The 24,367-nt window shown below is 39.7% G+C and overlaps 1 protein-coding gene across 2 annotated transcripts in view; it reads left to right on the top strand.

Moving 5' to 3' along the window:
• Window positions 1-358: 358 nt before the first annotated feature.
• Window positions 359-24,367, top strand: part of LOC112266524 (ubiquinol-cytochrome-c reductase complex assembly factor 1) — a 37,838-nt gene continuing 13,829 nt past the window's right edge. For both annotated transcript variants that reach the window (XM_024444085.2, XM_042301367.1), the window contains exons 1-2: window positions 359-572; window positions 20,284-20,392. In XM_024444085.2, the coding sequence (XP_024299853.1) occupies window positions 541-572; window positions 20,284-20,392 (141 nt within the window). In that variant the 5' untranslated portion in view covers window positions 359-540. The remainder of the gene's footprint in view (window positions 573-20,283; window positions 20,393-24,367) is intronic.

Genomic DNA, 24,367 nt, shown 5'->3' with positions numbered 1-24,367 from the left:
TTAGTTGACATTTTTAATTTAGTCTTTTGTAATGATGTCATTTCTCCCCTTTCCCAAAATGTTTTTTTTAGTTTCTTATTCAATTCCCCATCCAGCTGGTGGCGGTAGTGCATCATTAACATTGGATGCCAACCGCCGTTAAACCCCATCAAAGAAGAAGATAACGTGATGATTTATTTATTTATAATTTAATTTAATTGTAATTTATGGCAGGTTTGGTCCCCCATATAAATAGGCAAACAATGTAATCCAGTTGACTATCTAAAATGTGGTTCTTCTTATGTGTTTTTTATCATCAGGCAGAATGTATGTACGTAACGTTACACTGTTTCAGACCGGGCAGCATTCGTGGTAGGACAGATTCCTTTATCATTAACTTTACTTGTGGGAGGAGTAGGGTCCGTCTCAGGGTTACAAAACGTGAAGATTGAATTGAAAAACACTGATTCCTGCGTCTTAGTTGGAATACTTAAATATTGTAACTTTTGGAGGAGTGATGTATCGGCGACCATTGCAGTCCATCGTAAGGAACATTTATAAATGTGTCAGCATCGAGAGCCACCCTTGGAAAGGTAATTGAAGACTAATGTTAGCTAACTAGTGTAGCTTAACATTAGCTAGCTAATGGCTTTAGCTTAATGTGAAGTCGAAACATTTATTGGTAGCCAAATTAAACAACTCTAGCGAGCAAGTCACACGCACTTTGATTAAGTAAGAATATATAATTGCCTTACTCTATTGAGTGTTCCAAAAACATAAGAAAAACATGATCTAACATTATGATCTAACATTTATCAGCTAACATTGATTCCAACCCAGGTGAATTTAAACATGACCAGACTCACTAATTTATACCGCGTTCAGAAAACTGGTAACTCTTAAGTATTTATACCTGTTGACTTATTCCACATTTTGTGTTACAGCCTGAATTCAAAATGGATTCAATATTTAAAAAATCTCACCCATTTACACACAATACCCCATAATGACACAGTGAAAACATGTTTAGATTTTTTTTGTTGCAATTTTTGAAAATGAAATTACATAAGTATTCACACCCCTGAGTCAATACTTTGTAGAATCACCTTTGGCAGGTATTACATATGTGATTCTTTCTGGGTAAGTCTTTAAGCGCTTTCCACACCAGGATTGTGTAACCACTTTTTAAAAATTATTATTCAAGCTCTGTCAAATTGGTTGTTGATCATTGTTAGATTTACAAGTAGATTTAAGTCAAAACTGTTACTCGGCCACTCAGGAACTTTCAATGTCATCATGGTAAACAACTCCAGTGTATATTTGGCCTTGTGTTTTAGGTTATTGTCCTGCTGATAGGTGAATTCATCTTCCAGTGTCTGGTAGAAAGCAGACTGAACCAGGTTTTCCTATAGGATTTGGCCTGTGCTGAGCTCCATTCAGTTTTTTTTTTTTATCCTGAAAAACTCCCCAGTCTTTATTGATTACAAGCATACCCATAACATAATGCAGCCACAACTATGTTGAAAAATATGGAGAGTGGTACTCAGTCATTTGTTTTATTGGATGTGCCCCAAACATAACACTTTGTATTCAGAACAAAAAGTTATTGCTTTGCCACATTCTTTTGTGCCTTGTTGCAAACAGGATGCATGTTTTAAAATATTTTATTCTGTACAAGCTTCCTTCTATTCACTCTGTTAATTAGGTTAGTATTGTGGAGTAACTACAATGTTGTTCCATCATCAGTTGTTTTCTCCCATCACAGCCATTAAACTCTTAACTGTTTTAAAGTCACCATTGGCTTCATGGTGAAATCCCTGAGCGGTTTCCTTTCTCCTTCAACTGTAGTGACTGGGTGTATTGATACACCATCTCAAATCTAATTAAAAACTTCACAATGCTCAAAGGGATATTCAATGTCTGCTTTTAAAAAAAAAAATTTTTTTAAATCCACTAATAAATCTTCTTTGCAAGGTATTGGAAAACCTCCCTGGTCCTTGTGTTTGAAATTCACTGCTCGACTGAGGGACCTTACAGATAAATGCACAGTGGTTCTTCCTTTAAAAGTTGTCGTACTGCAGCACACCTTGCAGGCTGCTGCAGAATTCTATGACCTGTTATTTATTAAATGTCAGCCATGGTTGCCATTAATGTTAGTGCTAGTTTGACCACCTTTGAGAAGCATTTGACTTTTTAAATATTGGCTGTACTAGAGAATTTAACTTTTTTTTAGAACATAGTATATGGGACTGAGTTTAATTTGTTATGGCTGCAATCCCGATATCGGGATAAGTGTCATCAACAACCGCTGAATAGCATAGCGCTACATACAATAATAATAATAATTATTATAATTATATTACTATAAATATTTATATTCATGAAATCACAAGTGCAATATAGGAAATATAGCCTTTTGTTAATCCACCTGTCGTGTCAGATTTTGAAATTATGCTTTACAGCGAAAGCAATCCAAGCGTTTGTAAGTTTATCGATCGCACGATAAAACATTAAATACACTTAGCATCAGGTAGCTTGGTCACGAAAATCAGAAAAGCAATCAAATTAATCATTTACCTTTCGGATGTTTTCACTCACGAGACTCCCAGTTACACAACAACTGTTCCTTTTGTTCCATGAAGATTATTTTTTAGATCCAAAATACCTCCGTTTGTTTGTTGCGTTATGTTCAGAAATCCACAGGAAAGAGTGGTCATGACAACGCAGACAAATTCCAAATAGTTTCCATAATGTCCACAGAAACATGTCAAATGTTTTTTATAATCAATCCTCATGTTGTTTTAAAATGTATAATCGATAATATATCAATCGCAAATGTCTTTCACAGTAGGAGAGGGAAAAGCAATACCTATCCAAACTCTGTTGCACGAGCAAAACTCATGTGACCACTTGACGCGATGTTATCGTTCTGGCTCAAAATAGAAGCCACTTCCTGATTTGATTTTCCACAGGGTTTCGCCTGCGATATCAGTTTTGTTATACTCACAGACAATATTTTGACCGTTTTGGAAACTTTAGAGTGTTTTCTATCCAATGCTAATAATAATATGCATATATTATCAACTGAGACTGAGGAGCTAGCCATTTACAATGGGCACCAAAGCTACTCAATACTGCCCCTGCAGCAATCAAATTAAGAAATGTAGCTTAATTAATTTGATTAATATTATGGTGTTTCTATTCCAAAAAACAAATCCGTTTTCTGCTAGGAAAATATGGCTCTGTATAACAGGACCGGTCCGGCATTAGGTTACTGTACTAAGAACAAAGTAATCCTAACATTTCCACACCCTAATTATAGGTCAATACCCAAACAGAGATTCAGTGAAAATAAAAATCACATTGATTTATCAATAACCAGTACCCATGCTTGTCCCAGAGCAGTGTGAAACGGTACTGAAATAGTTGACCACATGTCATTTAGTGATATTTATTCCCATAGTAAATTGTTATGGATAACGAAATAAACATCTGCATTACAATTTTAATGTAGGGTTAATAATAATATATTTGTAGGAGTTGATTCATTTTTTTTGGGGGGGGGTGGCAATCTGGTTTTAGACTCTGTAAGATGGACTCACTGATTGTTGAAAATGATGAACGATTGGCAAAGGCAATCAACATGGCTCTAATCACAGTCAGAAGACAGTTGAAGAAACTTGTGTGGACCGGTTGGGAGTAGACCTAGGCTACTAAGGGACTGCGAGTGAAGAGCATAATGATCCTAACATTTCCAAATAAAATTCTGATTGTTTATCAAGACCAGCCGCCATTCTGTCATTCAGTGATATTGATGGCGCAGATGGTGCTGATAGTTGAAATCAACAAATGCATTTTGCTAGAGTATTTTTATAATTATTTTATTAACCTCTCTAGGGTACGTGGGGCGGTAGCTTCCCACCTGACCAACATCCAGTAAAATTGCAGAGCTCCAAATTCAAAAACAGAAATACTGATTATAAAAATTCCGAAAACATACAAGTGTTATACAAAGATTTAAAGATGAACTTCTTGTGAATCCAACCACAGTGTCAGATTACAAAAAGGCTTTATGGCGAAAGCATACCATGCGATTATTTGAGAACATCGCCCAGCAGACAAATCATTACAAACAGTAACCAGCCAAGTAGAAGAGTTACACAAGTCAGAAATAGAGATGAAAAGTAACACTTACCTTTTGATCTTCATATGGTTGCTCTCAGAAGACATTCATTTACTCAATAAATTTTTGTTTTGTTCAACAAAGTCTCTCTTTATATCCAAAAACCTCCGTTATGATCGCGTTTTCTTCAGTAATCCACAGGCTCAAACAGTCACAACAGGCAGACAAAAAAATCCAAATTGTATCCCTAAGGTTCATAGAAACATGTCAAACTATGTTTATATTCAACCCTCAGGTTGTTTTTCAGCCTAAATAATCAATAATATTTCAATCGAACAATAACGTCGTCAATATAAAAGGTAAACAAGAAAGGCACGCTCTCGGGATTGTTGACATCTAGTGGAAGGCATAGGAACTGCAATTTGAGTCAAGTCAATGGATACTGTAATGGCATTGAATAGAAAACTACAACAAACAAAAAAAATCCTACTTCCTGGATGGATTTTTCTCAGGTTTTCAGCCTGCGAAATCAGTTCTGTTATACTGACAGACATTATTTTAACAGTTTGGAAAATGTTGTGTTTTCTATCCAAATCTACCAATTCTATGCATATCCTAGCTTCTGGGCCTGAGTAGCAGGCAGTTTACTTTGGGCACGCTTTTCATCCGGAGATGAAAATAGTGCCCCCTACCCTTGAAGTTAAGGAAAGTATAAATACTGTACAGTAGCCAAGCTATTAGACTATCCTTTGTAAAGGTTGATGAGTCTATTCTCCTGCTAAAAGCCCATCCTAGAAACATTGTTTGCAGAATTCACAGCCTGCTTCGCTTGTTTTCACTCCCTGTTTTTAGAGGGAGAGAAACCAAAAGCCCACTGCATGGCCGGCCAAACCCTAACCTGGACGACGCTGGGCCAAATGAGCGTCGTCTCTTGGGTCTCCCTGTTGCCTTGCACAAAGTATCAAAATACTGAAGTAGTACTTGAACAGGACACTTAAATAATTTAATTTAAATGTTAATTGTATTTTTTGATCCCAGAAACAATGAGAAAATATGGAAAAAATAAATAATGTAATTATATAAACAAGCCTGCGTAATCAACATTATCTGCCAGAGTAGCCACAATCTCCCCAAGTAATACATTTGGGCCAAATAACTCATACCGCAATAGGCCCGAGCCAGATCATCATCATCATCAAGAGATATGCTGGACTATTTGTCAGAGGTGTTTTTGGGACCACATCGTGTCTATTGTCCTTTTACAGCCTTTGTGATTTTTTTCCCTCCAAAACGCCTCCAGGGCCGACAGAGAAGTTCCTTACTTTTACCCTCTTCCACTTGCCTCTTCCATTTATTCCCATAGTAATTTGTTATGGTTTGCATTGCAAATGAGGGCATAAACTGGGTCAAGACGCAAGCAGAGTAAGTAGACCTTTATGAAGTAAAATAAAGGTTAAATAAAAATAAGACCTACAACACTTTAACAGCACATTACTCAATGCTAGTGAGACTCCTTTCGCCTACAGTAGGCCTATGGTATATCTCCAAAAAATATTCTCCATGTGTAGGTCTCCTGAATTAAACCCGATTTGAACTTGTTTAAATAATCTGCTTGTTTTCCTGGCATGGATTGTGACTCTATCTTGTTCCTCACCCTCTTCAACTCCGCCAATGCCACCTGACTCTCCGTCAATAATTACATTTAGATATTAATTTAGAATCCTCTAAGGGGCATTTTTCATTTGGACAAATTAGATCTGTGAAAATATCTAAGGGTTTTTTAAATAATTGAATGCAGGGTTAATAATAATCTCTTTGTTTTGAAAAATAATATTTTGGAGATTTCGTTTCATATAACGGAAAGTGAGCGATTGTAATCTGAATAAAGGGAAAATGGCCATTCTTGAACATGGAGTGAGACATTCTTACTAATTTGTAAATAAAGCCAGTTTGTTATTTAGAATGATTTATTTCTGTTTTTAGAGGGAGAGAAACCAAAAGCCGACCGTGCCTATTTTTTGGAACATTGTCAGTCCACATGTCAAGTGAAATTCCCCCATTGTGTATTTACCCAAGTTCTCTCTTAACTCCAGGACCACTGACAGTTTTTGTTGTTGCCTAATGCAGGACTGTAGTGCCAGAGGAGACTCTGACTGAAAATGCCTCCATTAATTGCCACAGTTTAGAGCACCGATAGATCAGTGTTCGAACTCCCCTTTGTGATGGTGTGGTGCAATGACAGAATGCCACCATCTACCACAAACGGTCGTGGCATAAACTCGTAACTTTTATTAAAGGAAGAACCACTGTAGGTGCGAGGTAGAGAAATGAGGTAGTTATAATTTAAAAATATGTTAATTTGCATGGACTCAGAGTTTGACATGCTTAAGCACATTTTTTCTCGTTCAAATATTTAGGCTTGGCATAACAAGGGGGTTGAATACTTATTGACTCGAGACATTTCAGCTTTTCATTCATTTGGAAAACTGTATGAAAACATAATTCCACTTTGACATTATGGGTAGAGGTCGACCCATTAAACGGAATGGCCGATTAATTAGGGCCGATTTTCAAGTTTTCATAACAATCGGAAATCTGTATTTTTGGGTGCCGATTTGCCTATTTTTATTATTTATTTTTTATACCTTTTTATTTAACTAGGCGAGTCAGTTAAGAACACATTCTTATTTTCAATGACGGCCTAGGAACGGTGGGTTAACTGCCTTATTCAGGGGCAGAACGACAGATTTTCACCTTGTCAGCTCGGGGGATTCAATCTTGCAAACTTAGTTAACTAGTCCAATGCAATACCGACCTGCCTCTCTCTCATTGCACTCCACAAGGAGACTGCCTGTTACACGAATGCAGTAAGCCAAGGTAAGTTGCTAGCTAGCATTAAACTTATCTTATAAAAAACAATCAATCATAATCACTAGTTAACTACACATTGTTAATGATATTACGAGATATTATCTAGCGTGTCCTGCGTTGCATATAATCTGACTGAGCATACAAGTATCTAAGTATCTGACTGAGCGGTGGTAGGCAGAAGCAGGCGCATAAACATTAGTTCAAACAGCACTTTTGTGCGTTTTGCCAGCAGCTCTTCGTTGTGTGTCAAGCATCGTTGCGCTGTTTATGAGTTCAAGCCTATCAACTCCCGAGATGAGGCCCGTCTAACCGAAGTAAAATGGCTAGCTAGTTAGCGTGCGCTAATTGTCGTTGTTGCTGGTTCGAGCCCAGGGAGGAGCGAGGAGAGGGACGGAAGCTATACTGTTACACTGGTAATACTAAAGTGCCTATTAGAACATTCATTAGTCAAAGGTTAATGAAATATAAATGGTATAGAGGGAAATAGTCCTATAATAACTACAACCTAAAACTTCTTACCTGGAAATATTGAAGATGTTATGTTAAAAGGAACCACCAGCTTTCATATGTTCTCATGTTCTGAGCAAGGAACTGAAACGTTAGCTTTCTTACATAGCACATATTGCACTTTTACTTTCTTCTCCAACACTTTGTTTTTGCATTATTTAAACCAAATTGAACATGTTTCATTATTTACTTGAGGCTAAATTGATTTTATTGATGTATTATATTAAGTTAAAATAAGTGTTCATTCAGTATTGTTGTAGTTGTCATTATTACAAATAAATAAAGCTCGGCCGATTAATCGGTATCGGCGTTGATAAATCATAATCGGTCGACCTCTAGTGTCCTCCAATGAACACCATTCTTGTTTAGTGTTTTACGTATCGTAGAGTCATCAACAAATGTTAGCGTGTTCCAGAGATTTCTGTAAGTATTTAGCTGACACTCTAGGATTCTTCATAACCTCATTGTGCATTCTGTACTGTGCTCTTGCAGTCATCTTTGCAGGATGGCCACTCCTAGGGAAAATGGCAACAGTTCTGAACTTTCTCCATTTATAGACAATTTGTCTTGTTGTGGATGGATGAACATCAAGGCTTTTAGAGATACTTTTGTAACCCTTTCCCGCTTTATGCAAGTCAGCAATTCTTCATCTTAGGTCTTCTGAGATCTCTTTTGTTCGAGGGATGGTTCATCAGGCAATGCTTCTTGTGAATAAGCAAACTGAAATTTTGTACTTAAAAAAAAAAAAAATTTAATAGAGCAAGGCAGCTCTAACCAACATCTCCAATCTTGTCTCATTGACTGGACTCCAGGTTAGCTGATTCCTGATTCCCAATTAGCTTTTGGGGATGTCATTAGCCTAGGGGTTCACATACTTTTCCAAACTAAACTGAATGTTTAAATTATGTATTCAATCAATATAGACAAAAAAAATACAATTTCTGTGTTAGTAGTTTAAGCACACTGTTGGTCTATTGTTGTGACTTAGATGAAGATCAGATCGAATTTGATGACCAATTTATGCAGAATGAGGCCCGTCTAACCGAAGTGAAATGGCTATCTAGTTAGCGCGCGCTAACTGGCGTTGTTGCTGGTTCGAAAAAGGGTTCACATACTTTCATTCCTTCTAATGAGTTCATCACCAGAGAGAGGTAGCCTATATTCCAGCCAGGTGCCAATCCATACAATTACAGACAGGTGTTTGTTAAACATTGCTCTGTAAGCAATTGATGTAATAAGTAATCGACAGGCTAGTAATCTATGACTGAGTTGTTGTGCTAGTCTTCGAGTACATTTCCATAGCATTGAGAACAATGTTAATGTGGACCTTACCAGTCCCATGGATGGAGGGAAGGGCTGCTAAGGACTAATGTTGTGTCATGCAGCATATTTTATAAACACGACCGAAACTCCCAGAGCCACTTCGCTTCAACACCACTGCCCAAATATTCCTAAAGGGACTCTTTCATTGGCACACTGAAAAATTTGTGTGACACTTTACAGGCCAATTAGGCTGCTTCTTAATTTATTTTTCTTAATATTTTCACTGCATCGGGGCTTTACAGCCTTCTTCAATGTGTAGGTACACGTTTATTTTAATTCAAAACAGCATTTGTAGGGAATAACCGATGAGCAGCAGGTACATCTAATCAGGGTTACTACTCATCTGCCAATCAGGGATGTGGCTTTTCTGGTCTACCTGTGTACATGTTAGTCACAAAGAAATACAGAATTATAGGGTATGGGAGCGGGTATGAAGTGCAATTCATGAATCAATTAACTTAGGTGTCTGCTCACTTGGATACATTATATCAATTAATGAGATAGCTTACCACAAAGGACATCATGCTCAGCAGTTCATAAATATGTGGGGATAACTCATAAACGATATGGACAGTGTTCTTGTATACCAGTCTAAATTTAGCTTATAGGAAGGAGGTGATGTCAAATTATTTGTTTAAACAGTGTGGAGATACAATTCTGTATTTATATAGCCTCATGGCTTTAGTTACCACATGCCTTGGTATTTGATCCAGAACAGGGAAAGAAAGGTATGCATGAGCTCATCAGAGTTGGGTGATGAATTGCGCTGCCACGGCCCTCTTCATCAAACATGCCCACCACTCCTCTGACTTCCTGTCAAAGCCACTTTCCTGCCACTAATTCTGTTGACATTGGGAAGCAGGGGATGACATAAGCTCCAGGCCTGGACTCAATCAAAGCTAAACATTCAGGAAGCTAAACATTGCATGAAAATGGTGTCATGTTGGGGGGGAAGCACACGAATGCAGATTCCTACTCACACTGGTTTAGGTTATTTGGATCCAAGAAATTGTAAGTGAAAATGTAGAACGGCGTTCCCCAACTGGCGCGTGAATTTTAATTGGCCCCCAAAGATTCAAGCAAAAAAAAAAACATATATGGAATCGTGTAGTAACTAAAGTTTTAAACAAATATATTTTGTATTTGAGATTCTTCAAAGTAGCCACCCTTTGCTTTGACTGCTTTGCACACTTGGCATTCTCTCAACCAGCTTCACCTGGAATGCTTTTCCAATAGTCTTGAAGGAGTTGGCTGCTGAGCATTTGTTGGCTGCTTTTCCTTCATCCAGTGGTCCAACTCATCCCAAACCATCTCATGTGGGTTGAGGTTGGGTGATTGTGTAGGCCAGAGTTGGGTGATCATCTGATGCATCACTCAATTTTTTTCAATTCAAGGGCTTTATTGCCATGGGAAACATGTGTTAACATTGCCAAAGCAAGTGAGGTAGATAATATATAAAGTGAAATAAACAATAAAAATTAACAGTAGACATCACACATACAGAAGTTTCAAAACAATAAAGACATTACAAATGTCATTATATATATATATATATATATATATATAATATATAGTGTTTTAACAATGTACAAATGGTAAAGGACACAAGATAAAGTAAATAAGCATAGATATGGGTTGTATTTACAATGGTGCGTGTTCTTCACTGGTTGCCCTTTTCTCGTGGCAACAGGTCACAAATCTTGCTGCTTTGATGGCACACTGTGGAATTTCACCCAGTAGATATGGGAGTTTTTCAAAATTGGATTTGTTTTCGAGTTCTTTGTGGATCTGTGTAATCTGAGGGAAATATGTCTCTTTAATATGGTCATACATTGGGCAGGAGGTTAGGAAGTGCAGCTCAGTTTCCACCTCATTTTGTGGGCATTGAGCACATAGCCTGTCTTCTCTTGAGAGCCATGTCTGCCTACGGCGGCCTTTCTCAATAGCAAGGCTATGCTCGCTGAGTCTGTACATAGTCAAAGCTTTCCTTAATTTTGGGTCAGTCACTGGTCAGGTATTCTGCCGCTGTGTACTCTCTGTGTAGGGCCAAATAGCATTCTAGTTTGCTCTGTTTTTTTGTTAACTACTTGACACATTGGAAAGAATTATCTTTTTGTTTTCTCATGATTTGGTTGGGTCTAATTGTGCTGCTGTCCTGGGACTCTGTAGGGTGTGTTTGTGAACAGAGCCCCAGGACCAGCTTGCTTAGGGGACTCTTCTCCAGGTTCATCTCTCTGTAGGTGATGGCTTTGTTGTGGAAGGTTTGGGAATCGCTTCCTTTTAGGTGGTTATAGAATTTAACAGCTCTTTTCTGGATTTTGATAATTAGTGGGTATCGGCCTAATTCTGCTCTGCATGCATTATTTGGTGTTCTACGTTGTACACGGAGGATATTTTTGCAGAATTCTGCGTGCAGAGTCTCAATTTGGTGTTTGTCCCATTTTGTGAAGTCTTGGTTGGTGAGCGGACCCCAGACCTCACAACCATAAAGGGCAATGGGCTCTATGACTGATTCAAGTATTTTTAGCCAGATCCTAATTGGTATGTTGAAATTTATGTTCCTTTTGATGGCATAGAATGCCCTTCTTGCCTTGTCTCTCAGATCGTTCACAGCTTTGTGGAAGTTACCTGTGGCGCTGATGTTTAGGCCAAGGTATGTATAGTTTTTTGTGTGCTCTAGGGCAACAGTGTCTAGATGGAATTTGTATTTGTGGTCCTGGTGACTGGACCTTTTTGGAACACCATTATTTTGGTCTTACTGAGATTTACTGTCAGGGCCCAGGTCTGACAGAATCTGTGCATAAGATCTAGGTGCTGCTGTAGGCCCTCCTTGGTTGGTGACAGAAGTACCAGATCATCAGCAAACAGCAGACATTTGACTTCGGATTCTAGTAGGGTGAGGCCGGGTGCTGCAGACTTCTCTAGTGCCCGCGCCAGTTCGTTGATATATATGTTGAAGAGGGTGGGGCTTAAGCTGCATCCCTGTCTAACCCCACGACCCTGTGTGAAGAAATTTGTGTGTTTTTTGCCAATTTTAACCGCACACTTGTTGTTTGTGTACATGGATTTTATGATGTCGTATGTTTTACCCCCAACACCACTTTCCATCAGTTTGTATAGCAGACCCTCATGCCAAATTGAGTCGAAGGTTTTTTTGAAATCAACAAAGCATGAGAAGACTTTGCCTTTGTTTTGGTTTGTTTGGTTGTCAATTAGGGTGTGCAGGGTGAATACATGGTCTGTTGTACGGTAATTTGGTAAAAAGCCAATTTGACATTTGCTCAGTACATTGTTTTCATTGAGGAAATGTACGAGTCTGCTGTTAATGATAATGCAGAGGATTTTCCCAAGGTTACTGTTGACGCATATTCCACAGTAGTTATTGGGGTCAAATTTGTCTCCACTTTTGTGGATTGGGGTGATCAGTCCTTGGTTCCAAATACTGGGGAATATGCCAGAGCTAAGGATGATGTTAAAGAGTTTTAGTATAGCCAATTGGAATTTGTCTGTATATTTGATCATTTCATTGAGGATACCATCAACACCACAGGCCTTTTTGGGTTGGAGGGTTTTTATTTTGTCCTGTAACTCATTCTCCTTGGTCAAATAGCCCTTACACAGCCTGGAGGTGTGTTGGGTCATTATCCTCTTGAAAAGCAAATGATGGCCCAAACCAGATGGGATGGCGTATCGTTGCAGAATGCTGTGTAGGCCATGCTGGTTAAGTATGCATTGAATTCTAAATAATTCATGACAGTGTCACCAGCAAAGCACCATCACACCACCACCTCCATGCTTTACAGTGGGAACTACACATGCGGAGGTCATCCATTCACCTACTCTGCGGCTCACAAAGACACGGCGGTTGGAACCAAAAATCACTCATCAGACCAAAGGACAGATTTCCACTGGTCTAATATCCATTGCTTGGGTCAAGAAACGAGCAACTCTTCTTCTTGGTGTCCTTTGGTAGTGGTTTCTTTGAAGAAATTCGACCATGGAAGCCTGATTGGGAGGCTGTATCACATCCGGCCGTGCTTGGGAGTCCCATAGGGCGGCGCACAATTGGCCCGGCGTTGTCCGGGTTTTGCCGGGGTAGGCCGTCATTGTAAATAAGAATTTGTTCTTAACTGACTTGCCTAGTTAAATAAAGGTGTAAAATGTACGTACATACATACATACTTTTTTGCCCCACTATGTATGTATTTAGTCAGCCACCAATTGTGCAAGTTTTCCCACTTAAAAAGATGAGAGGCCTGTAATTTTCATTATAGGTACACTTCAACTATGACAGACAAAATGAGAAAAAAAATCCAGAAAATCACATTGTAGGATTTTTAATGAATTTATTTGCAAATTATGGTGGAAAATAAGTATTTGGTCACCTACAAACAAGCAAGATTTCTGGCTCTCACATACCTGTAACTTCTTCTTTAAGCTTTATGCAACATCTTTTTAAGTTCAGGCTCATTATGCAAACTGGGAAACCATGCATCCTGAGGCTGCATTTACTGCAGCTGTGAACTTTGAGGAAATTTGAGGAAAAAGCGAACTAAATTCTATTAGCAAATTGACTGTAGTCCTCGTGCTGGAAAAACACTCGACAATTGTTATTCTAACTTCAGGGATGCATACAAGGCCCTCCCCTGCCCTCCTTTCGCCAAATCTGACCACGACTCCATTTTGATCCTCCCTTCCTATAGGCAGAAACTCAAACAGGAAGTACCCGTGCTTTCAACACTGGTCTGACCAATCAGAATCCACGCTTCAAGATGGTTTTGACTGGGATATGTTCCGCGTAGCTTCAGTGATTAATATCGATGTACACTACCGTTTGAAATTTTTGGGGTCACTTAGAAATGTCTTGTTGTTTTCCATGAAAGCATACATGTAATGAGTTGCAAAATCAATAGGAAATATAGTTAAGACATTGACAAGGTTATAAATAATTATTTTAAATTGAAATAATAATTGCGTCCTTAACTTTTTTCGTCAAAGAATCCTCCATTTGCAGCAATTACAGCCATGCAGACCTTTGGCATTCTAGTTATCAATTTCTGAGATAATCTGAAGAGATCTCACCCCATGCTTCCTTAAGCACCTCTCACAAGTTGGATTGGCTTGATGGGCCCCTCTTACATACCATACGGTCAAGCTGCTCCCACAACAGCTCAATAGGGTTGATATCCGGTGACTGTGCTGGCCACTCCATTATAGACAGAATACCAGCTGACTGCTTCTTCCCTAAATAGTTATTGTATAGTTTGGAGCTGTGCTTTGGGTCATTGTCCTGTTGTTGGAGGAAATTGGCTCCAATTAAGCACCATCCACAGGCTATGGCATGGTGTTGCAAAATGGAGTGATAACCTTCCTTTTTCAAGATCCCTTTCACCTTGTACAAATCTCCCACTTTACCACCACCAAAGCACCCCTTGAGGGAAACATGTTTCAGTCTTAAGAGATTTGAGACTGGGACTGAGGTTGTCATTCAGCAGGACAACAACCCTAAGCATACTGCTGAAGCAACACCCGAGTGGTTTAAGGGGAAACATTGAAATGTCTTTGAATGGCCTAGTCAAAGATCAGACCTCAATAAAATTGCGTCCCTTCTCTGGCATTCATAACATGCAGAGTCAGGGTATATGCAACAGTTTGGGCCACCTGGCTCGTTGCAAACTAATTTGCCAGAATTCTATATAATTATCACATAACATTGAAGGTTGTGCAATGTAACAGCAATATTTAGACTTTGGGTTGCCACCGGTTCTATAAAATACGGAACGGTTACGTATTTCACTGAAAGAATAAACGTTTTGTTTTTGAAATTATAGTTTCCGGATTGGGATAGGGGGCACAATGGGAAGTTTGGATGAAAAGCGGGCCCAGAGTAAATTGCATGTTACTCAGGCCCAGAAGCTAGGATATGCATATAATTGGTAGATTTGGATAGAAAACACTGTAAAGTTCCCAAAAGTTAAAATAATTAAAATGTTAAAATAATATCTGTGAGTATAACAGAACTCATTTGGCAGGCGGCAACCTGAGAAAAATCCAACCAGGAAGTGGGAAATCTGAGGTTTGTAGCTTAAGTGATTGCCTATCCAATATCCTGTGTCTATGGGGTCAGATGGCACTTCCCAAGGCTTCCACAGTAGATGTCAACAGTCTTTAGAAGTTGTTTCAGGCTTGCTTGCTAGGCGCTGACCTAACATAATCACATGGTGTGCTTTCGCCGTAAAGCCTTTTTGAAATCGGACACTGGCTGGATTAACAAGAAGTTTATCTTTAAAATGGTGTATAAAACTTGTATGTTTGAGGAATTTTAATTATGAGATTTGTTTGAATTTGGCGCCCTGCAATTTCACTGTCTGTTGGCGAGGTGGGACGCTCATATCCCGAACGATCCCAGAGAGGTTATTAAGAGGCTCCTCTGTCCTCCACCCGTTACCTGTATTAATGGCACCTGTTTGAACTTGTTATCAGTATAAAAAAGACACCTGTCCACAACCTCAAACAGTCACACTCCAAACTCCACTATGGCCAAGACCAAAGAGCTGTCAAAGGACACCAGAAACAAAATTGTAGACCTGCATCAGGCTGGGAAGACTGAATCTGCCATAGGTAAGCAGCTTGGTTTGAATAAATCAACTGTGGGAGCAATTTATTAGGAAATGGAAGACATACAAGACCACTGATAATCTCCCTCGATCTGGGGCTCCACGCAAGATTTCACCCCGTGGGGTCAAAATGATCACAAGAACGGTGAGCAAAAATCCCAGAACCACACGGGGGGACCTAGTGAATGACCTGCAGAGAGCTGGGACCAAAGTAACAAAGCCTACCATCAGTAACACACTATGCCGCCAGGGACTCAAATCCTGCAGTGCCAGACGTGTCCCCCTGCTTAAGCCAGTACATGTCCAGGCCCGTCTGAAGTTTGCTAGAGAGCATTTGGATGATCTAGAAGAAGATTGGGAGAATGTCATAACCAAAATATAACTTTTTGGTAAAAACTCAACTTGTTGTGTTTGGAGGACAAAGAATGCTGAGTTGCATCCAAAGAACACCATACCTACCGTGAAGCATGGGGGTGGAAACATCATGCTTTGGGGCTGTTTTTCTGCAAAGGGACCAGGACGACTGATCCGTGTAAAGGAAAGAATGAATGGGGCCATGTATCGTGAGATTTTGAGTGAAAACCTCCTTCCATCAGCAAGGGCATTGAAGATGAACCGTAGCTGGGTCTTTCAGCATGACTATGATCCCATTCACACTGCCCGAGCAACGAAGGAGTGGCTTCGTAAGAAGCATTTCAAGGTCCTGGAGTGGCCTAGGCAGTGTCCAGATCTCAACCTCATAGAAAATCTTTGGAGGGAGTTGAAAGTCCGTGTTGCCCAGCAACAGCCCCAAAACATCACTGCTCTAGAGGAGATCTGCATGGAGGAATGGGCCAAAATACCAGAAACAGTGTGTGAAAACCTTGTGAAGACTTACAGAAAACGTTTGACCTCTGTCATTGCCAACAAAGGGTATATAACCTCTAGTGACTCCCCATGAGTTTTTCCACCATAATTTGCAAATAAATTCAAAAATCCTACAATTTTTTTTTCTCATTTTGTCTGTCATAGTTGAAGTGTACCTATGATGAAACTGACAGGCCTCTCATCTTTTTAAGTGGGAGAACTTGCACAATTGGTGGCTGACTAAATACTTTTTTGCCCAACTGTAACTAGGCAAGACGGGTAAAAACAAATTATTAATTACAATGGCGGCCTACCACGGCCAAACCCGGATCACGCTGGGCCAATTGTGTGCCGCTCTATGGCACTCCCAATCACGGTCGGATGTGGTACAGCCTGTATTCGAACCAGGGACTTTAGTAATGCCTCTGGCACTGAGATGCAGTGCCTTAGAAAGGTCAAAAACAAATATATTTGTTGCGAGTTGGAAAGTTTTTTTTTTTTTTTTTTCACACCTAGCTCGTCTATTAGAAAATTATTTCATAAAGGTTGAATATAGTCTATTGTTCAGCCAGTAGCCTATCCTAGAAACATTGTTTCTAGAATTCACATCCTGCCATAGTACACTTGTGAAAAATAAAATGCCTCCAGCTGTCAACGCATATCTAAGGGGCTTTTATATCATTAATATGTGGGCTTAATAGTAAAAATAATACTTTTCCCCCTTTCCACTTGTTACTCCCATCTCGTTCCTCACCTTTTTCCACGTCATTCTCCGCCTGAGTGGCTCGCTTTTGGGCGTGTTGGCAGGATATGGCAGCATCTTCGGTTGTGCGTTAAGAAGTCTACTTAGCAAGTTTGTATGAAGTCTAGTTATTCACAGACAAATATTAAATTGCTCTAAACCGCTCTGGTACAAACAAACACTTTGCTGCCCTGTTTTCAATCGTCCACATGGCTGGGAGAACCCATTCAGGTAAGTAAATACATTTTGAAAATGTAAAAAAATAAATATATTATTAGTTACAGTAACTAGCTACAGTGCATTTTAACTCAAATGAGCTGCTAACGTAGTTAGCTAGTTTACATACGGCATAAATGGCTAGCTAAGGTAATTACATTTGACCAGCTACCTAACTCCATTTTAGCTAGCTATCTTGATATATTTAACACGGTAAAATACATCTGTAGGTAGCTAGCTAACAGCCATGGAGAACGGTGAAAGGATAGCAGTCCCAGCTGTCAAAGTGGGAGAGCATGCTATTCTGGATAGAGCAGGTACAGTCCTGCTCTAGAGCAGGTACAGTGTAGTTCCAGTCCTTAGAAGTGAGGATACAGAACATCATATTCAGTGCTGTCTAATTTGCGTATAATGAAGTCTATTTCTTGTTTGTTTTTTTTGTCCTCTGATAGAGAGACCTGTGAAAGCCTGTTTGCAGATGAAGAGTTGTCCCAATGAAGAGCAGCGGTTCTCAGTCCTGGTCCTGGGGACTCAAAGGGGTGCACGTTTTTGCCTTAGCACTACACAGCTGAATCAAGTGATCAAGTCATTATCAAGCTTCAAGTGGTATTTATGTATTCATTTGTGATGCTATCCTTGATATGATCCTGCTATTGTCACATGCTAGTCATGTATCTATCCAATGTTATCATAATTTGTTATAAGGAATATTATACTTTAGTAATTCACAATGATCTGGTAATGTAAAAGTCTAATGACATTATTTTCTATTGTTTGTCCTCATGTGCCTGTTTTTCAGCATAAAGTACTCTGTAGCCACGTAGTGTGGACACCAGGTGAGACTACACACACACAGATTCCTGTTGAACACTGTCTGTTTAACTACCTTATTTTCTCCTTCACTTCATCCCTCTCCCCCTTCTCCCTAAATCCTCTAGGTTATATCAGCTGTGTTGGTGACACTCTCCCGCATCTGAACTGGCTGACGACACAGAGGGCACAGCGTGATCATAGGTGAGAGGTCACTTGGTTAGATCAACAGGAAGTATTATTAAAGAGATGCTTTACATTGAAATACAGATAGAGATGTAGTAGTCCCAGAGTTAATGATCCAAGGTCAGCTTTGCATTTCACCTCCTGATGGTTATCATGACCCTGTTAGAAAAAAAAAACAAGGCTTAATCATGCTCTCTCTCTGTCCGTCTCTCGCCTGCAGGTATGTTTTAATGTGAGAGAGGAAGCCAGTCCCGTCATCGCCACCTCACCCGCTCTTAAGATAACCTTCGGACAGACTGGGGGCCCAAGACTGGTTAGGAGACACCGCTAGAGACACTGTAATTGTGATGAACTGAGAGAATATTAGTGTAGCACTGTAATTCATTAATTATCTGCGGTCTTCCCTGCTCCTCTGTTCTTATCTCTTTGCCTTTGTCTTCTACACCTCTCTCCCCACCTCTTTGTTCCTCTTTTTTTATAGTGCACAGCATATGTGTATTGAAGTACAGATTGAACTTGTATTTATAATGCAAGTATTATGTATTTATAACACCTGGATAAGGAACTTTCAATAAAGAGTTTCACATTCTCCACTGGTTGAAATTAAGTATCTCATTCAAATACTATCCTGTGTTCTCAGATTAATGTAGATGAAGGGAGTTAGATATGCATAGGAAGTGCAGTGTACAGTTTTTTTTTCTGTGTATATATATATAATGAATTACAAATCAGCCTTTACTTAAATCATGTTTCTAGTCTATTGCGTAGTTACAATGTGTAATCATTGATGTTCCAGGAGCAGGAGTGGTAAATACTGTTGAAGTGTATAATTGTAATACATATATGCATACACAGCATCATTCAAAGAATGGAACCGCACCTTTATTTGCCAAGGGTGAGTACATGATCAGTGAATAAATTCAATGTACAGGCTACAATGTGTGGTAAAAAACTACATGTATATAGGACTTGCATCCTTGGCATAATACATTTATTATATTCTACTCAATCCATAGGCTTCATTAATGCCATTCAGACTTGAAGTTGGTACAACATCTATGATAGCTGAGGTTCATAGGTTCTGAACTAATATTCTTACCAAACGTTTTAGGGTCCATACATAGATTGGCTACATACTGTAGCTAACTACACATCCATAGGCATAGTTATTTTTATCCTCCACTACACAATAAGCACGTAAATAGTTAGATAGCTACGTTACTTCAGCTGCAAAAGTGCAGTGTACAGTTTTTTTTCCTGTGTGTATATATAATGAATTACAAATCAGCCTTTACTTCAGGCAAATATAAGCAAGGCAAGCTTACACAATTGTACGTTCAATTTGCAGTAAATGCTTTACCTAAGCTAGATTCTTTACATCCACTGTTTCACAAGACGACAGCCTGGTTTTCTCAGGAGTCCCTAAAACATTAAACACAAATTACAATTTCATACTCATGTCATAACACTAGCTAGCTAGCTGGCTAATATTAGCTAGTCAGCTAACTTGCTAAATAGCGATTTTCATGAATTAACTTTATGACAAAAATATGCACAGTTGTCTCTACATTCACAGATTCCTCTCAATTGTAAATTTTTTACTTGACTCATTATAATTACTTACATTTTCTTCCACCGTAATGTTTTGTCAGTCATCTTTGCTGAAGAAAGGCACCAGCAACGGGTGGCTCATTATCAAATTTGTCATTGAAACCACTCAATATGATTGGTCATATAATAACCTTGGGACCCAAATGCGTAATGAGTGCTCTAACTCCCCCTTGTGGTGGTCTGGAGCAATGAAGCTGTGACGCTGGGTACCTCCAAGTCCTGCGGTGAAAGCTCACAACACTGTAGAAAGCTCACAACACTGTAGATAAGATGACAAGTTATAACTTGATACAAACATGTGACTCGAACTTAAATAAATCATGACATAAGTAGAGGATTTCAACTTCCCAGGTATGGATGTGTATCTCAAGTTGGGATTTGGCCCTTCAGGGCCAGAGTCTGTCCGTCCCTGTCAGGTATAGTGTTAACTCTCTTTGTTTTCTCCTCTGTAGGATGTGTCTGGTGCGGATGAGGCAGCGAGGCCATGAGGGGAAGTACATGTGCCGCTACATCGTCCACTCAATGTGGGAGGATGTGGAGCAAAGGAGCAAGATCATGGGAGTATGTCCCTTAAACTCCCTCATGTCTTTAGCGGTCTAAAATCTGGTTCCGTATCTATCAAGCGACTGAAAGTAGCAGTGCTACTCTAGGATCAGGTCCCCTCTGCCCATGTAATCTTATTCATAATGACCTAAAAGGCTAAACTGATCCTATAATCTGACAGCTAATAATGGCTCCACTTAGCCTTCTGAATGGCAAGATGGAGTTTCCACCATTTTGCTTGCTCAATACTCATGCAGTAATTTCAGATCAAGGCTACATTACATATTGGATATCTCCATTGAATCAGTGTGCCGAAAAGGTACCAATGAAAGGGTCAGAGGGTTGGGCGGTATCCAGATTTTCATATCGTCATACCATCCTTCTTTCATCCCGGGATTTACAGTATTACCGGCTTAGTACACATGGTGCGCCAAAAAACAAAAAGGCCATTGGGCGTCTATTACCAGAATGCTAACAAAATTAGCACAAGTAATAGTGAAGTTCCATGGAGACTGCTAACGAGTGCAAACGAAATAAACTTGCAAAGACGGGCAATACAGCTCATAAAGTTATACATACACTGCATGACCAAAAGTATGTGGACACTTGCTCTTCGAACATCTCATTCCATAATCAATCAAATCAATCAATCATAGCTGGAACCATGAAAAACAGCCAGAGACCATTATTCCTTCTCCACCAAACTTTACAGTTGGCACTGTGCATTGGGGCAGGTAGCGTTTTCCTGGCATCCGCCAAACCCAGATTTGTCCGTTGGACTGCCAGATAAGCGAGTTTTATCACTCCAGAGAACACATTTCAACTGCTCCAGATTCCAATGGAGGTGAGCTTTACACCACTCCATCCAACGCTTGGCATTGCGCACAGTGATCTTAGGCTTGTGTGCGTGCGGCTGCTCGGCCATGGAAACCCATTTCATGAAGCTCCCGACAAACCGTTATTGTGCTGACGTTGCTTCCAGAGGTACTGACGGTGCCACGTTGGAAGTCACAAGGACGGACTCTACGCCCTTCAGCACTTGGCAGTCCCATTCTGTGAGCTTGTGTGGCCTACCACTTCACAACTGAGCCGTTGTTGCTCCTAGACGTTTCATCTTCACAATAACAGCAGTTACAGTTATTCGGAGCAGCTCTAGCAGAGCAGAAATTTGACAAACTGACTTGTTGGAAAGGTGGTATTTTATGACAGTGCCACTTTGGAAGTCTCTGAGCTCTTCAATAAGGCCATTCTACAGACAATATTTGTCTATAGAGATTGCATGGCTGTGTTTTTGATTTTATACACCAGTCAGCAACGGGTGTGGCTGAAATGGCCAAATCCACTAATTTGAAGTGCTGTCCCCATAATTTTGTACACACAGTACATTCGGAAAGTATTCAGACCCCTTGACTTGTTCGACATTTTGTTACCTTAGATTTTTACACACAATCTACACACAATAACCCATAATGACAAAGCAAAAACAGGTTTTTAGACATTTTTTTAAATATCACATTCAGACACTTTACTCAGTACTTTTTTGAATCATCTTTGGCAGTGATTACAGCCTCGAGTCTTATTGGGTATGACGCTACAAGCTTGGCACACCTGTATTTGGGGAGTTTCTCCCATTCTTCTCTGCTGAGCCTCTGAAGCTCTCAGGTTGGCTGCACAGATATTTTCAGGTCTTTCCAGAGATGTTTGATCGGGTTCAAGTCCAGGTGCTGGCTGGGCCACTCAAGGACATTCAGAGACTTGTCCCGAAGCCACTCCTGCGTTATCATGGCTGTGAGCTTAGGGTTGTTGTCCTGTTGGAAGGTGAACCTTCACCCCAGTCTGAGGGCCTGAGCGTTCTGGAGCAGGTTTTCATCATTCAGGCCAAAAAGTTAAATCTTGCAGCTTGGACAGATTTCTCAAACACGGCAGAAAGCTAACACTATATGATGCCCCTTATTAATTCAGCCACTTACTTAGAAAACTAGCAAGTTAAACTTCTGCATTAACGCAGAATTATTTGTTTTTCACGCAGGTAAAATGCTAAATTAACTTTACGCAAGACATTAGAAAAGGTTACTCACATATAGAAATATGATGGCCATGCATAGTTTTTGCATAAAATACCTTGCTTTTTCATTGTAAGCTCATTTACTTGTGTGGCTGCCAGCCAAATAGCGTTGCACTTCTGTTGTCATCTGATGAAAATGAAGCTTTTCTCCGCTGAATGTGTTGCATTAATGTATTTTCTGTGAATAAAACTAGTTGCACTCCCCTGATCACTCTATTGAAGAAAAACACTGACTTTCGGTATAAAACGCAACACCTGTCAATACACAGCTGGACCGCTTTCTCCCATTGTGCTATTTATAAACAAACATGACTGGCTCAACTGTTCTGGGGAACTACGGTAAGCTTCATAATGTGAAATATTGTGACTAGTGAAATGAAGAATGCTTTGTCCTAACTGCAGTTGACTGCAGGTATTTACTTAGAGTAGCTACAAATTATGTATAGATTTTTTAAACTTCAAAGAAATAGTTTTGACGGTATTGAAAAACCATCCCATGGTTATTTCCAAAAGGCGGTAAATTAGTTAATAGACATAACAAAGTGTTCCAAACTTCTCTGCCAATAACAGCTAGTTAGTAGTACTTATTTTTCTCAAAAAGGTAGTGGTCAAAATTGTTAACACCCCTGTTTTCAATACCTCACCTTTGCGAGGATAACGGCATTGGAACATAATTTTTTGTTGTTGTTTGAGAACACATTGGGAGGGATCTTCGACCATTCCTCCATACATAATTCTTCCAGATTCTTGATATCCTTTGTCTGGGGTTATGGACTGCCCTCTTCCATTGAAAACCTGTGGTTTGAATGGGTTTCAAGTCCGGCGACTGAGATGGTCAACAGCATCATGAACTTTACCCAGTACCATGACATTTTAGCCAAAAACCTGGTTGCCTCTGCCAGGAGGCTGAAACTTTAGTAGGCTATTAGACCCCATCATAGTGCTGAGACTGCATTTGTGAAGGTGGTAAATGACCTTTTAATGGCATCTGGCCAAGGCTCTGCATCTGTCCTCGTGCTCCAAGACCTTAGTGCTGCTTTTGACACTATCGATCGCTGCATTCTTATGAAGAGATTAGAAACCCTAATTGGTCTACAGGGACAGGTTATTGCTTGGTTTATATCTTCTCTGTCGGAAATATGTCAGTTTGTCTCTGGATGGTTTGTCCTCTGACAAAGCAATTGTATTTTTCGGCATTCCTCAAGGTTCCATTTTAGCACCACTATTGTTTTCACTATATATTCTACCTCTTGGTGATGTCATTCGGAAACACAATGTCAACTTTCATTGCTATGTGGACAACACACAGCTGTACATTTTGATGAAACATGGTGAATCCCCAAAATTGCCTACCCTGGAAGCATTGCATGCATATCATCGCATTTGCACAGAGCAGAATAGTAGAGGCATTTACAGAAGTTACACACATGGGGATATTTTTTTGTAGCCTAGGGTTCAGTTTTTGGGAGGGCTTTTTATAAATTCTACATACACATGACTGGAGACTTTGGCAGAATCGTTTTTAATACTGCTCAAATGATCGAAATGACAGGCTGCTTTAACACTGACAAACTGAGAATCTGAGCTCAATAAAAACAACCTTGTCTTGAATCCATCAATTGTCTCGGTGTGTGGAGACTCGTATTGTAGGCTACAATATGAAGTGGAAATCATTGTCCTAAAAATGCTTTCCAATTTCACTGACTCACACAGTGATGTGCATTTCACTCGCCGGTGATGGCCAATGATGTGCATTTCACTCGCCGGTGATGGCCAATGATGTGCATTTCACTCGCCGGTGATGGCCAATGATGTGCATTTCACTCACCAGTGATGGCCAATGCGGTTGTGCCAAAAGCGGATCTTTCTCTTGTTTTACTTTGTAAAACATTATTTGGAAGTTTATCAAATATTTTGGATCCTAAGGT

Source organism: Oncorhynchus tshawytscha, linkage group LG02, assembly GCF_018296145.1.
Source record: "Oncorhynchus tshawytscha isolate Ot180627B linkage group LG02, Otsh_v2.0, whole genome shotgun sequence".
NCBI lineage: Eukaryota > Metazoa > Chordata > Actinopteri > Salmoniformes > Salmonidae > Oncorhynchus > Oncorhynchus tshawytscha.
The sequence above is the reverse complement of the archived record's forward strand: the minus strand, read 5'-3'. Positions and strand labels throughout refer to the sequence as shown.